The following is a 16,585-nucleotide window of genomic DNA, read 5'->3' as shown; positions in this document are numbered from 1 at the left end:
GGCCATCCCATGACTGTTCGACTTTCCACCATGAGGCAACAGTATACAGTGTCCCTGTGCCATTGTGCTCTTTTGTCATCCTCTGAACCTTGGAATGGCCTTGGTTGTCTACCGACCCTTGCTGGCTGGCACACCACAAAGAGCTTTCACCTGTTTTGTGCCTGCAGAAATGTGCTTCTCTTCCTTGCAAGTCTGATTATCCTGTCTTCTATCCATTGACTTAGCAAGGTGTGACGAGCCTCATAGGACCAAAATCTCTGGGGTACAAGGGGGAGAGGTGCATGTCTTCCTTCCAAGAGCTCAGTGCATTTAGAATGAAAACGAGTAAATGAGTAAAAGTCACCAAGCAGTTCAATAGCTGCCCCTCCTAATGCTGTAGAAGTAGTGTTGCTGTTGTGTTTTACCTGCTCAACTGTATGTTGCTTAAACATTACAAGGCTCCAAACATTTTATTCTACAGAAGAAACAAAGTTTTATTAACTGTAATCATTTTCATTTCGATTGTTTAAGACTTCATCACAGCCATGAACATTGCATGGCTTTCACTGGTATAGAATGAGGGGGCTGCAGCCGGACACTCATTTCCCCCGACCCTTGTAGATGCAGTTGAGGCCACCATTCATTTTCAGCCAAGAGCAGCAAAATCACTTGAGTCAGCCTCATGTGGAACCCAGACTTGCCCTTTTTTCTTTTAGTAGTAACTTACTGGCTCCTCCACCTCCCTTACCCCCTTCCTTTGTTATCAGCAAAGGGCAACTGTCTGAGTTAAACAAACAATCTGCAGATAACTTGACTTCCAGGTTGCTTGTTCCAAGGTTAGAATTTTATGAGCTGTTTTGCCACTGGGCTGTGATCAGGATGTGTTGTGTGAACTCCTTGGCAGTGACCCCTGCCATATCCTGAAACCTGATTACACACCTGAAGCCTTGGTGCCTTGGTACAGGCTGGGTTAATGACTTTGTTTATACTGATAAGGGCAATCCAGATAAGGCAGCCCTCTGAGTCTCCTGGCTCTGGCTGGCACCTTCATTGAGAAAACCTTTTTCTCTGTGCCACGTAGAGATGCTGCTTGCCCAACCAATTACTTTGGGACAGACTTGTTTTTCAATAAGCTGCTGCTACTCGTCAAAGGAAGGTCAAGGCTGCCGAAGGGGGGTGGTTTCATTCACCCTGCCAGGGGCCTTATAAGCAGAGCTGAGAAGCAACAGCCACCATTGCTGGAAGGACAGAAAGAGGGTGTGAAGCGAAGAGAAGGTGCCAGGTCCCTATAGCATAAAAAAGTGCCAAGAAGCTCTGCAACGGGACCGGACACAGCAGAACCAGATAAAGCATTTGCTCTTCCAAGCAGCGATCCTGCAAGCCGCCCTCCGACGTGGAGATGGAGTACGAGAGGTGTTCCTGCCACCACGAAGAGAACCAGAACGCCATCCTCTACACCCTCCTGAGCCAGAACCTGAGCCATCACAGGGGCAGCCACAGCCCTTCCCAGAAGCGTTGCTTGTGCCAGAAGCGCCGCACCGTCTGCCTCCAGACCCCTCAAGCCACCTGCCAAGCGGCGTCTGATGTCTTGGTGAAGACCATCAGCTTCATGAAGAACTTGCCTTCCTTCCAGCTCCTGCCTTGGAAAGACCAGCTCCTACTGCTGGACAGCTGCTGGGCTCCCCTCTTCCTTCTGGGCTTGGTCCAGGAGATGGTGACCTTTGAGGTGATGGAGACCCCAGCGCCCAGCATGCTGGAGAGGATCCTCCTCGACGGCCCGTGTAAGAGGCAGGAGCTGCAGAGGGCGCAGCCCACCCTGGCCAGCGTTCAGCGTCTCCAGTGCAGCCTGAACTCTTTCTGGAGCCTGGACCTGAGCCCTAAAGAGTACGCCTATCTGAAGGGCGCAATTCTATTCAACCCCGGTAAGTGCTGCTGGACCCTCATATAGCAAAGGAGCCCTTCGTAAAGGCAATTGCTTTTCATTGACAGTAGAATAAAAGGGCCAGAATCATAACAGTGCATGTTAGGGATGTGTTTTCCATAGACTGCATTCTGAGTCAAGAACTTTGAATCCATTTCATCATAATGCATTTTTAGCCAATTATCTGATAGGGGTGAAAAAATGATTCTTGTTAAAGCTTTAATAAAAGTTACAAATACCAAAAAACATCAAAGTAAAATATGTCATGAAAAAAAGTCATAAGTGCAAAGAGAATGAAAATACAAGGTGGGGAAAGAAAGCTAAAGAAAGAATGGATTATGTAAAATATTCCATGGTGGGATACAGATTCGTATTTACACAAAGCATATAAAGCGTCGCCAAATTAAATTATATTTGGTAAGAATGTACCAACCATGAGATTCTTTGGACATATAAAGCACAAACAACCACCAAACAGATGCAAAGTCTGTAGGTTCTGAATCACCCCTGGTGGTGTGTATCTTACGGGTCTGTTTTTCAGAGATGGAAATAGACATGACTTTTTTGAGGCATGAGTCCAAACAGTAGCAAGATGCATCCTCCCCATCCTTAATAAATTAATGAGTGACAGTAAATATAAGAATTGTTTACAAATAAGATCAGTATTGGCATAATCAAAAATACATTAAAAATAGATTTTAAAAATATTTCCAAAACAAGAAGCATCCTATGTACTAGTAGCAAACTCTTTTCTGCAAGTGTGGGTCCTTGCGCAGTCAAAACAGAACCACCTACTCACCAGAGGTGAGCGATTAACGGACTTTGGAGAACCCTAAACTAGAGAAGTAAACAAACCCAAAGGGAGACAGGCTCAAGTGGGACCCCTGAAATGTTCAAGTGGGAAGTAATTATGCTCAGTGAACACAGAGCCCTGACTGACAGAAGGCATGGGAGAAAGGACGATGTGGTGCAGTGGTAAGTGTGTCAGACTAGCACCTGGGGGACCAGGGGTCAAATCCCCAGTTGGCCATGAAGCTCACTGGGTGACCTTGGGCCAGTCACTGCCTCTGAGCCTATCCTACCTTGTGGGGGATTAAATGAAGAGGGGGAGAACCATGTTTGCTATCTTGAGCTCCTTGGAGAAAAAGGTGGGATATAAATAAATAATAGAATTGAGATGGGTTGGTTGGTTGGTTGGTTGGTTGGTTGGTTGGTTGGTTGTTTTTAAGAGCCCGTGGCTGGTGGGAACCCATGCTGCAGCATTTGGTTGTGTGTCCCACTTGTTCTTCCTTTAGGTGATAATATCCATGCATCAAAAGAAGCATAATCTTAAAGAAGAACTTCTTCCATCTATGAGAGAAGGGAGACTGCTTCATTTAAGATGGTGCTTGCAAAATGCAGTCTTCACACATGCCTGTTTCTGGTGGCTTTTTGAAAATAAATTCTTTTGGTTAATTAAATGGATCCACCTTTTTAGTTGATCCTAACTTTCTTTTTATCAAGGAACCAGTTCAACCTTAGGTTTTCATGCTAGAAATGAACAGGTAGTTCATAGTCTAAGCAAGAGCATTTTCCTAGGGTCTGGATGACTCCTCACTGGCAAAAGACACCTTTCTGCTACAAAGTGGTGGAGAGCTCCAGGCTGGTTTTGCTGAGTTGGTTTCGTTTGAAGAGGAGAGTAGCGGATACACAGAGTGCTTGTTTTTAAAATCCTGTTGTTTACCGATGTGCAATTGCGCAGTCACGGTCATGGGGGAGGGAGAGGGAAAAGCACACAGTGGGCTTGTATCCAACTATGCCATAGAGCACACCTGTTGGAATAAATGGATTTAAGTTAATCGTGTCTATTGATTTCACTGCTCCTCCTTTGAGTATGAGGTAAGATGAAACTAGATTGCTCCCAATTTACCTGCTTCAAGAACATGGGGTTGAAGCCAACTAAGTTTTGCTCAGAGAGAAAAAAAATTGCCCAGAGTAGATTCACTGAAATTAATGGTGTTAAGTTTGTCATGCCCATTAATGTCAGTAAATGCTATAAGTATGCCAAACACTGGATATTGCATTGACACCCTGTCCTTCCTTTAGAAAGTTTAGGGTTGTATATATGGTTCTTCCCACCTTATTCTCACAACAACCCTGTGAGGTAGATTGGATAGTGACTGACTGGTCCCAGATCACCCAGTGAGCTTCAGAGATGAGAGGTGTTTTGAACCCTAGTCTCCCAGGTTCTAATCTGGCATTTTAACCACTGCTGCTTGGCTTAGGACACAGGGTTGTGCCCATGAAGTTTTACTGGACCAAATTACCCTGCCCCAGTGTGGTTTTCAAAAAATTAAGGGTGACAATTTGTTGCTTCTTAAGAGTGCCTGAATTCTGCTTCTTGAAATGGCTGATACACATTCCCCATTCCTGCTCTAAACACTATAGCACAGCACTTCATTTTTTCTCCAAAAAATGATCGCTAGGCTTGTAGCCTTCATGAAACCCTCCAATCTAATCTCCTGAGTTACTGACAGCTGGTAGAGATTAGGTTCTGAGTTTCAAGGTAGAGAAAGCAGTCTGAGAATGTTAATTCTGGATTGGCTTGGTGGCGAAAACAAGAGCCCCGTCAGCCAGCAACAATGTTCTGATGAAATCATCCAAGTGAGTCCACTTGAATGCCCTTTGTTTCTTCTGCATTTCCCCCGCTGCTTCCAGGGCCCAATGCACAGTATCACAACACTTTGATCAGTCATAGCTTCCCCCAAAGAATCCTGGGAAGTGTAGTTTGTTAAGGGTGCTGAGTGTTGTTAAAGGTAAAGGTAAAGGTACCCCTGCCCGTACGGGCCAGTCTTGCCAGACTCTAGGGTTGTGCACTCATCTCACTCAAGAGGCCGGGAGCCAGCGCTGTCCGGAGACACTTCCGGGTCACGTGGCCAGCATGACAAGCTGCATCTGGCGAGCCAGCGCAGCACACGGAACGCCGTTTACCTTCCCGCTGGTAAGCGGTCCCTATTTATCTACTTGCACCCGGGGGTGCTTTCGAACTGCTAGGTTGGCAGGCGCTGGGACCGAACGACGGGAGCGCACCCCGCCGCGGGGATTCGAACCGCCGACCATGCGATCGGCAAGTCCTAGGCACTGAGGTTTTACCCACAGCGCCACCCACGTCCCTGCTGAGTGTTGTTAGGAGACCCCTAATCCCCTCACAGAGCTACAGAGTGGTTTAACAGTCAATCCCTCTTCCCAGGGAACTCTGGCAATTTTAGCTCTGTGTGGGGAAATAGTGGTTTCCAAACTCCCATCACCCTTAAATTCAGCTCCCAGGATTCACGGAGAGAAGGCATGACTGTTTAAAGGTGGTATGATGCTGCTTCAAATCTGTAGTGCAGATGGGGCCCAGTATTGAAGTGTTCAAATCATTTGACATTTTCAGAGAGCCTGTGAATAATCTGAGTTTCCTCTTCTCTCTCTCCTCTCTCTCTGCTCCCAGATGTGCCTGGTCTTAAGGCTTCCTCGTACATCGAGAGCCTTCAGCAAGAAGCTCAGCGAGCACTCCAAGAAGTCATGACCTTTCTCCACCCAGAGGACCAAGGCCGTTTTGCCCATGTCCTGCTGATCTCCTCCTCCCTGAAATCCATCCCTCCTGCCCTCCTCACTGCCCTTTTCTTCCAACCGGTCATTGGGAATGCAGACATTCTGGAGCTACTGACAGAAATGATGCTGGCGAGAGAGCTCCCTTGGCCACAGTGACTCCAGTGGGGTTGGCTCCCAGGTCACTCACCACATGCTCAGCTTTGCTCCAGTTTCCAAGTGGCAGTGTGCAGTTCATCTGGATTGTGCAGTGGGAGAGAGAGCCTGCCTCCTAGTGATGACTTTTCAGACAAAGGGGCTACTGGATGGCAGATCTTAGAATACAAAGGGACGTACAGCCTTCCATTAGGGAGTGAGGCAGCCATCTCAGGCAACAAGTGGGGGATGGGCACACAGTGAAGAAATATAGTGCTTTGTGAGCCCTTCAGGCTATCCTGTGCCCCTAAACGAGGTTGTCCCATCACCAGTGCTGAAATAAGATTCAGCTGCTAATCCAATGAGCTGCTTTTTGCAGAAAGGTGGTGGGCAAGCATTTTGTCCTTTGTCTACAGCAGGAAAATGTGTTGATCTGGCCCTGATTACAGTCAGTGGTGCAGTTCAGAAATGTTAGTCTGTGGGCTCCAATGGTTTTACAGGAGGCGGCCCCTCTCTGCTTTAGATTGTATTATGTATTAAATCTCTTCAGAATGTGATGAGCAAGTCCTGCTGTGTTTGGGAGGAGGAGCACTAGCCCAATCTGTTGAGTGGAGTCCTAGCCCACTGCCTGCAAAGTCCTGGCCTGATCATACTACCACTTAAAGCCCAGCCTTGGGAGCTGCTGTTCCTGTAACCAAAGTATTTAGTTGGAACATAGTTTCTGTGACTGGTGGCTCTGTCTATTTCTCTTCACCCTTTGCTTGCCATGACATTCAGAACAGCTTTCAGAAACCGTAATTCCTCTTGCCTGCTATTCATCACACTAGCCATATAAAAGCTGCCCTCCCTGATTTCGCTAGACTCCAGCCTACCCTCACATGTAGTGCCCATTTGCTCCAGTTTGTAGTACACGGGATGAGACCATCTTGGCATAAACTTTGGGTGTCAGTATTTTGTAGATGGATGCTTTCTTGTAATTTGTATGTAAAAATAAGATGTGCTAAATTATTATTTTTTAAAAAACAACACCTCAACAATGAATAAAATGTTTTTGCAGTTTGGACAATTGCTGGTGTCATTTTGAAGACTGGAGGGATTTGGGCTGATCAATCGTTTAACACCAAGGGATAATAAAGATATTGTATCCAAATCTGTTTCTTATCAAATTTTAGAGCAATATATGTCTGTTCTGGAATTCACACATCATCCACAAATGTCCCACTTAGGCTGCCCAAATCCTTCACCAAATGTTCATCGGTAGAGACACCATAGTTGACTACAGCATGTTGCTTGTCCACACTACATGACTGCAAACCAGCTCACCGTCTCCTTTTCTATCAAAAATCATAACAGAACCTGATTGCATTATAAAGTAGACCATATGTACAGCTGAGGGTGCCAGGGTCTGCATGTCTCCTGAGAGTCTGTAGTGATTATATTTCCAACAAAAGATGATATCACCATGCACTGAGCTATCCTATATGAATAACGCTGAAAGGAGAGAGACTCCATGATTCTAACAGCACAGTATTGGCACAGATACATCTAAGCAGTTTGGGTGACATATCATTCATGACGATGGCATCTAACCTATCCCCACACTCAATCACAGGTAGAGTAGCTTAGTTATCTCCTCCCATTTCCATATTGTGTACTTTCCAGCTGTACAAGGGGACACCCAATTTTTTCATTGTGTGTTTCCATTGCAGATGCATATTGAATGTCTGAAAGATACTATGTATCTATTTGACTAGTAGAATGCCAACTCACTGCCCTTGGTACGGAATGTAACCTTACCATATACAGTCAAACCTCGGTTGTCAAACGTAATCCATCCCGGAAGCCTGTTTGGCTTCCAAAATGTTTGACAAACGAGGTGTGGCTTCCGATTAGTTGCAAGAGCTTAGTGCACTCAAGCAGAAGCCATGTCAGATGTTCGGCTTCCGAAAAACATTTGGAAACTGGAGCATTTACTTCCGGGTTTTCAGCGTCCGGGAGCTGAAACATCCCAAAACGGAGCCATTTGGGAGCAGAGGTTTGACTGCACACTAGTGACCTGGAGGAACTCAATTTCAAGTTTGTAAGTGTAAAAATATGTATTTTCTAAGTGCTTTGCATATGTTTAAGCTAAAGTTCTAAACTTATTTAGCAGGCTGTACTTTCCTCCAAGCCAATAGAAGTGGCAAGATGGCATGCTTTTCTTGCTTCTCCACTAACACTATGAAAAAGAAAGTGTACCTAGTTCTAATTTATAAGCATATGCCAGGGAATGACTAGGTAGTTTCTTCCCCACTCCCTACAAAATTAAATCTGTACCCAGGAATTTGATCAGTGGCAGTTTTATATTTTTAAATTGAACTATGAGATGCTCCCCCGCCATCGTGGCAGGACTCCTGTGCCTATTTGTAGGCAGAAATTCAACAGCTGCACCATTTCCCATGATGCGGGTGAAGGGAAGCTGCACCTGTCGAATTTCAGCCTGTCCCGCAGCTGCTAAAAGGACAAAAAAGATTGTGCATAGCAGCCACCATTTAGAGCTCCAATATGAAAGTTTAAAAGGTGGACTCTAGACGTAAAGAGGGCCCAGCAGCTGCCACACTTCAGCCTCAAGATCATGTGGTTAACTGGAGAGGGACCATAGAGACGCTGAAAAGAGCAAGCTCGAAGTCCCTCAGTCCTATCTCTAGGATCGCAGGAACGATGATCGAGACTAGACCATACAACCCAAATTCCGTTCGCCCTCAGAGTGGGTCGCTCTATCCATTGGCACGTCTATGTTTGGCACGTGACTCTAACAGTGCCTAGCAGCCCTTTTCATCTCTGTGGTCTATGATTGGCATCGTCGGGAAAGGAGCCTGGCGTGACGTCATTACCTTGCGCCGCTGACACGGTCATACGCCGGCTCCGGCTCACGTGATGCGCTTCCGGTGTTACAAGATGGCGGTGCCCACCACTGACAATCCGTCCCTCCAGCCCGGCGGCCGATATTGCCTTATCAGTTGCGTTCCGGCCCAGCTTCGCTCCACCGATCTCCGTTTCTACTTCAGCCAGTTCATCGAGGCCGGTGGCTTCCTCTGCTTCCATTACCGCCATCGCCCTGAACGTATAGAGGGTCCCAGCGCTCCTTCCCGGCCAGGCCCGACCTGCTGCTGCCTGGTGGCGGTGAAGCCCGGCTGGTCTCGCCGCTTGGTCCGTATGTACTCGGGAAAGCGCTGGATCGACGCGCAGGGAGAGACGTTGCCCGGCCGGTGCCTTATACGAAGGGTTCGGGTTTCCTTTGACAAAGGTACTGAGAGGCAAGAAGGAGAGGTGCTGGGAGTGGTCACTGCATTTACCTTTGATACATTTGAGCTTTGAATAAAAGCATTATGGATGGCACTTACTGCATTTTATAGCATTTTGGGCCCATTGATTTCATTTCCTCCCGCCATTTACAAGTCAATGAGATGGTGTCTTTATGTATCTAACGAGTTTGGCTTTAGCCCATTACAGTTTATGGCCACGTTAGAACTGTTAGTCTTGTAAATAGCATAAGACTTTTCATGTGTGTTTGCTGTAGTAGATGGACTCTGCTGTCATTCTGGGAAGCACTTTGTTCCTTTTGGCTGGGGAGAGTAGAATGAGGTTGAAGCAAAGATACGTAAGCGGTATACTGATGTAATACAAGTTGGTGGATTACTGCTAAGTGATTTTTCTTGCCCCTTGTGTTTATAATTTTACAGATGCTGAAACGCTCTCCTATAAGACTAAAAAGGAGCTCCGCACATCCTCAAATGAAACTTTCACTGAGGATGATTTAAAACGGCTTCCTGAACTTAACCCACCATCTTTCATGCCCTGTGGGAATGTGGGAACTCCTTTGAGTGTCTTTTTAGATCTCATTAAAGCCTGCAGGATGCCTTCTCGTGCTATCAAGAAGCTGCGGTTGCAGTTTCCCAGAACTGGCTCTTCTCGCAGGTATGGAAATGTACCATTTTCATATGAAGAAACCGAGACTATTGTAGAAGAGGAACGAGTTTACACAGCTTCAGGAGAGGAGATAACAGAAGGGGGAGACCTATCAAGAGTGAGCACGGCCAATCAAGGCAACGGCATGGCAGAGAGATACTTGAATGATCCTGAGAGTGAAGCAGAAGCTCAGTTGGATGATGTAAGTAGTTGTTTTTTCTAATTACACAATGTCATGCTATGTGCTTATAGCTATTTTAGAGATGAAATATATTATTTTGTAAGGAAGAAGGACATGTGCTAATACTTATTCATCCTTACAAGTTGGGAAATATGTCATTTTATGAATCTGAAAACTAATGTGACCCACACAAATGAGCCTATGGACTGCGTTTTGAATCAAGGTTTGCCCATTCTTCAGGGTAGCAGCTGCCCATAATGATAATGTTAGGTAGAAAAGTTGTGCTGGAATTCTTGTACTCTAGCTGAAAAATTTATTTTACTCAATAAAACCTCAGAATTGATGATCTTCTGGGAGAATCAAAACTTAATTCTGACATTTTGTAATGTCCCCCTTATTCATTCTGCCAAGCTTGCTTTTATTCTAACTGTATAGCTCCATTAGCCCTTCACACTGCAGGCTAGGTGCTTTACTGGAAAATACTTTGCAACCAGACTGAGGTTATGGCAAGGGGGGTGGGGGTTGACTGGTTTAATATGAATACTAGTTCACAGCCAAGGGTGACTGCTTTGCGCTAAAGGAACTTGTGGTCTCTTAAGATACTGCTTGTTGAAGATCTCTCCACATTTTGGATCCATTGGCCTTTGTGCGTAATGATAACTTTATGGTATTCATTAAACCATAAAAAATGTTTAAAAACAGTGCCCATCACAATGAAGGTTCTTCGCAGAACTATAGTGAGTCCATAATCATACATACAATAAGCTTATAAAAGCCTGCCTATTATGTTTCTGTGCTCCTAATTTCTCCGTCTCCAGAAGTTCAAGATGAGTTCTGTCTGAGCAGGTCCTTAGCAGTGAGCTTATTACAACTAGGCCCAGTGAAACTGAGGAAGTGGGCAATGAGGGGAAACTGGCCTAAACCTTTGCTGTATTTGTCCCCACCCCACCTTCTGCTACAGGATGACGATGACAGATGCGAAGAGTGGGAGCGGCACGAGGCTTTGCATGAGGATGTCACCAGCCAGGAGCGCACAAAGGAACGTTTGTTTGAGGAGGAGATTGAACTGAAGTGGGAGAAGGGGGGTTCTGGGTTGGTCTTCTACACAGATGCGCAGTACTGGCAAGAAGAAGAGGAAGGAGGTAACTCTGAACAACACATCCTGGGTTTGATTCTGCCTTGTTGCTGAGAGCTGGGATAGAGTGTGCATCAGCGTAGTCTTTGTGAACTCATGGCCCATCTCAGATATACAATTTGCAAAGCCCCTCTTTAATAAGACATGAAAATGTCTTGGGACTGGTCTGAGACACTTTTCTGCAAAAATATTAAGAACATAGCCATACTGTTTCCTGGCATACTTCTTGTCTTGCTCTCTACTGGAGTCTGTCACTTCTTCCCCTGATATCTCTTGCTGTTCTGTTGTTTATCCTCCAATGGTCCAAGTCCACTGATATCTTTCCCTGCTCCCTTTCATTGACCACTGTGTGTTTTTTTACTTGCTTTCCTGGTGCACGAGGCCTCCGCTCTTCCTTTATTCCCCATGTCCTAAACATGGAGCATGAAAACCCAGATGGCACTGGCAAGAATAAGGTTCTTTTTCCCTGCTGCTGCTGCTGCTGCTGCTACAGCTACAGTAGGCCCTACAAAGAATTATCCAGGGCAGTTCTATCCTCAGTTCAGCATGTTTGTTAAATTGGTGAAGTGGTCAAGAGGACCTAATAGATTAGGTCATGGTGATTATAAGGGGAATCTTCAAAGGTACATTTGGGGTTAATAGTTATGTCTGCAGTAAGCTCTCTGAAGAGAGGGCTTTCTCCCCATCTCTAAATATTGCAGCCCTAATGAGAGCTTGTTGTCCTGGAATAAATCCCTGTACAAAAGCCAAGATTGGGGAGGAATGGGGCTGAGATTTTTAGGATGCTGAACTCTAGATCTATGTTCATCATGTCCATCATAGAATTCATCCTGCAGTGTTTGGGTGTGGAAGAGGAGCATGATCGTAATGTGGGAAAGGGGAGGATGATCTTAATGTAACACTCATCTGCAATGAGCTAATACATCCTGCTTGATGTCTTAACTTTTCTTTTGGCAGATTTTGATGAGCAGACAGCGGACGACTGGGACGTGGACATGAGCATCTACTATGATAAAGGTACTTAAGCTAAGGGCTGTTGATCTGTAATGCAAGGAATGGACAGAGCCGAAACTAGTGTCTCATGCTGTACTTGAGGCTCCTGTTAATGCATTTTGGAAGCTTTAGCTTCTGCAACTACTTGGCTTGCCTTCCTGGCCTACGTGGTGCATCACAAACATATTGCACTAGGGCTCCAGCATTTCCACTGGCACCCTTCAGTCTTCCAGACGCAATTCAAGGTGCTGGGGCTTGTGGTTGTTTGTGTTAGTAATCCTGCTGTGCTATGGTCAGATTTCAGAGAACCTGCTCTAGTGTCAGTTGTAATATGACAAATCGTCATAGCTGCTATCCTGCCCCAGTATGTGGGCTTAATAGCCTTCCCCAGTCTGGTGTCTTCCAGAGGTTGGACTACAGCTCCCATCAGCCCTAATCAGTGTGGCCACAAATTATGGGTGTTGGATATTGTAGTGCAGCAGCATCTGAAGGGTGGCAGGTTGGCTTGCAACATCCTACATACTCCTCTACCCTGTTGGCACCTTCCTACTCCAACCTCTGAACAGGAAGCAGTTCCTTTCTTCACCACCACCCCTTCCAAGCCCTGTTTAGAGTTGCCTACCTCATAATTTTGGTTTTTACAAATGAATGACAACAAATTCACCCCAAAATGGATTCCCACTTCCTCCCAAGCAAGTGAAACTGTTTCAGATTAGTAAAATTTGCAAAGCTTTTACTTGAGCCCAGCATAACAGGTATTAGTCTCTCATTGTGGTTGCTAAGGCTAAAGATGACTGAGAGGGGAAGGACTCGCTTTATGCTATCAATGCCCCTTCTTGTTTAAAATGTTTATATGCCACTTTTCAAGGCAACTAACAAAAAATCAGCAGCGCTTAGTATAACAGAAACAGTTCAATCAATCAGTCAATATTTATTTTGGTCATAGGCCAGAAAGTGACAGAAACAGTTAAAAAATGCGGTGGCTATATTAAGGTGGCAAAGCTGCAATGAAGAATTCGTGGTGGTTGCTCTTACAGTCTCTCTCTTAAAAAAGAGATTCTGGACCTATGAACATCTGAAGCTGTTTTACACTCAGGCTCTTTGTCCACCTAAGCCCAGTACTTGCTTGACCAGTACTGCTTGACTGGAAGTGGCTCTGCGAGGTCTCTGTTATAGTCCTTTCCCAGACCTTTTGCCTGCTCTCTTTTTAACCAGAGATGAACCTGGGCCTTCTGCATACACTTGCTCTGCCACTAAGCTCAGGTCTTCATGGGGAGACAATGATAACAGGGTTTCCATTCATTCCAGATGGTGGTGACAAGGATGCTCGGGATTTGGTCCAGATGCGGTTTGAGCAGAGACTCCGGGATGGTTTGGAAGATGGGTCTGTTCTGAGCCAACAAATTGGAAACTTTGAAAAATACACCAAGGTAAGAATAAAAAAAGGGAAGAGCATAGAAACATCTGAACTTATTTTGATTTGAAAAAACCCTATTGTAAGAGCCTGGGGATCTGAACTGCGTTAGTACTTTTAATACAAAGGGTAGGGGGTTGTTGTGCTGTATTGGTTCTGCTGATAATGGCCTTTGGGGGGGGGGGGAGTGCCAATCATTCTCAATCTGGTTCTAGTGCTAGGTGTCCTCAGCAATTGCTCTCTTTGTTCTGGAATTGATAGAAGAATCTCTAAAGTAACATATTTTTTTCCTCCCCAGGGTATCGGCAGGAAAGTGATGGAGAGGCAAGGCTGGACTGAGGGTCTTGGGCTGGGAAGCAGCAACTCAGGGATGACTGAAGCACTAGACAATGAAGGCCAGAATCCCAAATGCAAGAGGGGCTTGGGGTAAGTGAAGAGTGTCCTTTTAAAATACATGCAGTCGAGACATTCAGCCTCTCCACCTATATAAAATAAATAGATAATATTTGTTTTATTATAACATTTATATCCCACCTTTTGTTCAATGAGCTCTAGGTGGCATGTATGGGTCTTCCTCTCCCCCTTTTATCCTCACAGCAACCTTGTGAGATAGGTTAGGCTGAGAGACACCTGTTGTGGGGGATTTGCACCTGGTTGTTTCCAGTCTTGGTTCAAAACTATCCACTACAGTACACTGGCTAAGGGAGAGTGACTAGAAATGATGGTAAGAACAGGCAGCCACCTAGGACCCAGGAGCTCTTCACTTTTCTCACCCCTTTCCCCTCCTCAACACAAAACACTGGAATTTTGGGCAAATGTTGCCTCCATGTTTTCCAGTTTGTTTTCACAGCCCTCCCAGGAGCCAAACACTTAGATCATAACAGGTGAGGAATTCCTTGTCTGCAGCATTTCAGAACGATTTCCCCATGGACATCTTTCATGAAAGCAAGAACATTTCTTCAGACCTGTTGTGTTTTGTTTTTTAACACACCTTTGCTAGTAAGCCTCTTGCTCATCTTGCATCTGCTCTGAGCAAAGTTTTCATCTTTTAAATTCTGATCATGGATTCCACGAACATATGGTCAAATTAAATTCCCGTTCACTCTGCTGTGTCTCTGAAGACTTTGTTTAAAGCATTTTAATCCCACTCTTCAGACAAAAAAGGCTCCCAGGGCAACTTACAGAGGTTGATAGGACAGTCCCTGCCCTCAGATGTACCCTGTGAATGACAAAGGGACTGGGGAAGCGACTCAGTGCACTCTTTTTTAGAGTTCTTGTAATGACCTGCAGCATCTGTTTCTAGGAGAGGAGAAGTCAAAAGTTACTTGTCTTTCAGCAGAGCTAATGTAGAGGCCCTGCAGTCCCATATTCATCCCTCTATTTTTATTTTTATTTTTAATTTCTTTTCAATACTGTACTGCTTTATATTTTTAAGAAAAGAATCTCAAAGCTGTTTAGAACCTGCATTAAAACATTAAATAAAACAACCCAGAATAAAACATTAGAGAAGAAAGTCAAATATAAAGTAAACATTCAAAGCAACATAATTAACAGAAAACTAAAATATTATCTTAAAACATTTCACAGTAAAACATTACAAAGGAGGTCAACTACAGAATGCACATTCAATGCAGTAGAGTTAACAAAAAAAACTTTAAACATTTCAAAAGGAAATATTACTAAAGGAAGTCAAATATAAAACACACTTTTAAAATAGCATAATTGGCAAGCAAATAAAATATAAGTATAGAGCAAATCTACTGCTGTTGCTTTCAATCCTTCTGGAGGTAGTTCATGGCAGGTGATGGCTGTAAAAGCTCAGGCTCGATGATCTGGTTCTGTAGTAAGAGAAAGCCAAGGTAGTCTTTGGTTTCTTCAGTAGCCTTGTAGCTGGAGTCAGTCAGGGCCCTGCCCTCCCAGTCTACCAGTCCAGGTGAGAAAAGACCTGCATGGCAGAGAGCAGGTCTTACAGCTTCACAGCCAAGAATGGCTGCTGTAGATGATAACTAAGGGAGGAGCCTGGTGGTCTTCCTGCAAAGCTGATGTAGGGGCTTTGCAGTCCAGTCTCTCTCCCTGTGCCTGATGGAACCTTTCTTTCTTTTATTGCTTTTCTGTAGGTACCATGGTGAGAAGCTCCAGACTTTCACCAAGCCCAAGAAGCCTCGTGGGGACAACAGCATCCTCATCTCCACCATCTATGATGACCCATATCCTGTGGATGCAGAAGAGCAGCTGCTCCGGCGCCAGCTACCAATCAGTATGAAGCATCGCCAAGATGTGGCATTTGGCCATGCCATGCATGGTGTTCATCACAATTCCAGTTCCTCATGAAGGGGCTGCTAGCCAGGAATGGCTTTCGGACTATGTTGCAGCAATGTTTGCTTTTGCAAATAAATTTTTTTTAATTAACAAAAGTTGCCAAATAAAAGGCAAAATGTTTAGTATTTATTATTTAGGGTTTTTTATCAATATGGGTGCATCCTAGTGCTTGTAAGCTAAATTAAAGGGTTCTTGCTTGTGTTTCTTTTGGGTTGCTACAAGATCCGTGCTGCGTTACATCATGCCTAGCTACCAATGGCCTTTATGTCCTCCATGCTCCATTGCTCTAATGCAGAGAACCATTCCAAGCAAGAAATAAGAGAGGAAAGCAGTGTTTGTAAGGGGGGGGGGGGAGTATGTTGTTGCTGTGGAGAGAAGAGAGAAGTGGGACTCCTGGATGAATAAATACAGAAATATCCACACTTTATCAGTGGTGCTGTTTTAACCTTGCTGGACTGGGAGTAATAAAATAAAGTGGTCTATAATATTTCTTAGAACTTCTTCCAAGGAAGCGTACACAGTGTTTTGCCATTGTATTGTCTCAACAACCCCATGAGACCTTAGAATCATCCAAAAATGAGATCCATATTTGAGGAGTAATTTGAGGCCAGGTCTCCCTGCTCCAGGTCTGTGCTGGGTGGTGTTGAGCATCCTAAAGCCACCATGGATAACCTTAATGGGTTTTTATGGTTTATCCTGCCCTTCAAGTTCCTCAAAGTGGCCTGCGTGGTGTGTTCTGCTGCTCTCATTTTGTCCTTGCCAACAACCCTTTGGACTTCTATGAAGAAAGTCAAGTTCTTCCATACAGCAGCTCTCACCACTTTGGAACATGATCCATGGATCAGATGCATGTCAGTTCACCTTCTACTAATCAGTGCATTTCTGTGTTTTTATTGAGTTCAGCCTTGAACCAATTGCTCAGCATTCCAGAGCTCAAGATTCTCTCGCCCCCACACATCTATTATGTCTATCCCACTAACATTTTGC

General features: G+C 44.9%; 2 protein-coding genes across 2 annotated transcripts; both read left to right on the top strand.

Moving 5' to 3' along the window:
- Positions 1 to 553: 553 nt before the first annotated feature.
- Positions 554 to 6,674, top strand: NR0B2 (nuclear receptor subfamily 0 group B member 2). Its single transcript, XM_028738730.2, has 2 exons — positions 554 to 1,901; positions 5,373 to 6,674. Exons 1-2 carry the CDS (start codon positions 1,379 to 1,381, stop codon positions 5,630 to 5,632), a joined length of 783 nt encoding a protein of 260 aa, XP_028594563.2. The 5' UTR covers positions 554 to 1,378; the 3' UTR covers positions 5,633 to 6,674.
- Positions 6,675 to 8,509: 1,835 nt separating this feature from the next.
- Positions 8,510 to 16,085, top strand: GPATCH3 (G-patch domain containing 3). The gene is made up of 7 exons (XM_028738731.2): positions 8,510 to 8,894; positions 9,331 to 9,758; positions 10,699 to 10,879; positions 11,830 to 11,889; positions 13,174 to 13,295; positions 13,578 to 13,705; positions 15,397 to 16,085. Exons 1-7 carry the CDS (start codon positions 8,525 to 8,527, stop codon positions 15,608 to 15,610), a joined length of 1,503 nt encoding a protein of 500 aa, XP_028594564.2. The 5' UTR covers positions 8,510 to 8,524; the 3' UTR covers positions 15,611 to 16,085.
- The last annotated feature ends 500 nt before the right edge of the window (positions 16,086 to 16,585 follow it).

The sequence above is a fragment of the Podarcis muralis genome, chromosome 7 (assembly GCF_964188315.1).
Source record: "Podarcis muralis chromosome 7, rPodMur119.hap1.1, whole genome shotgun sequence".
Taxonomy (NCBI): Eukaryota; Metazoa; Chordata; class Lepidosauria; order Squamata; family Lacertidae; genus Podarcis; species Podarcis muralis.
The sequence above is the reverse complement of the archived record's forward strand: the minus strand, read 5'-3'. Positions and strand labels throughout refer to the sequence as shown.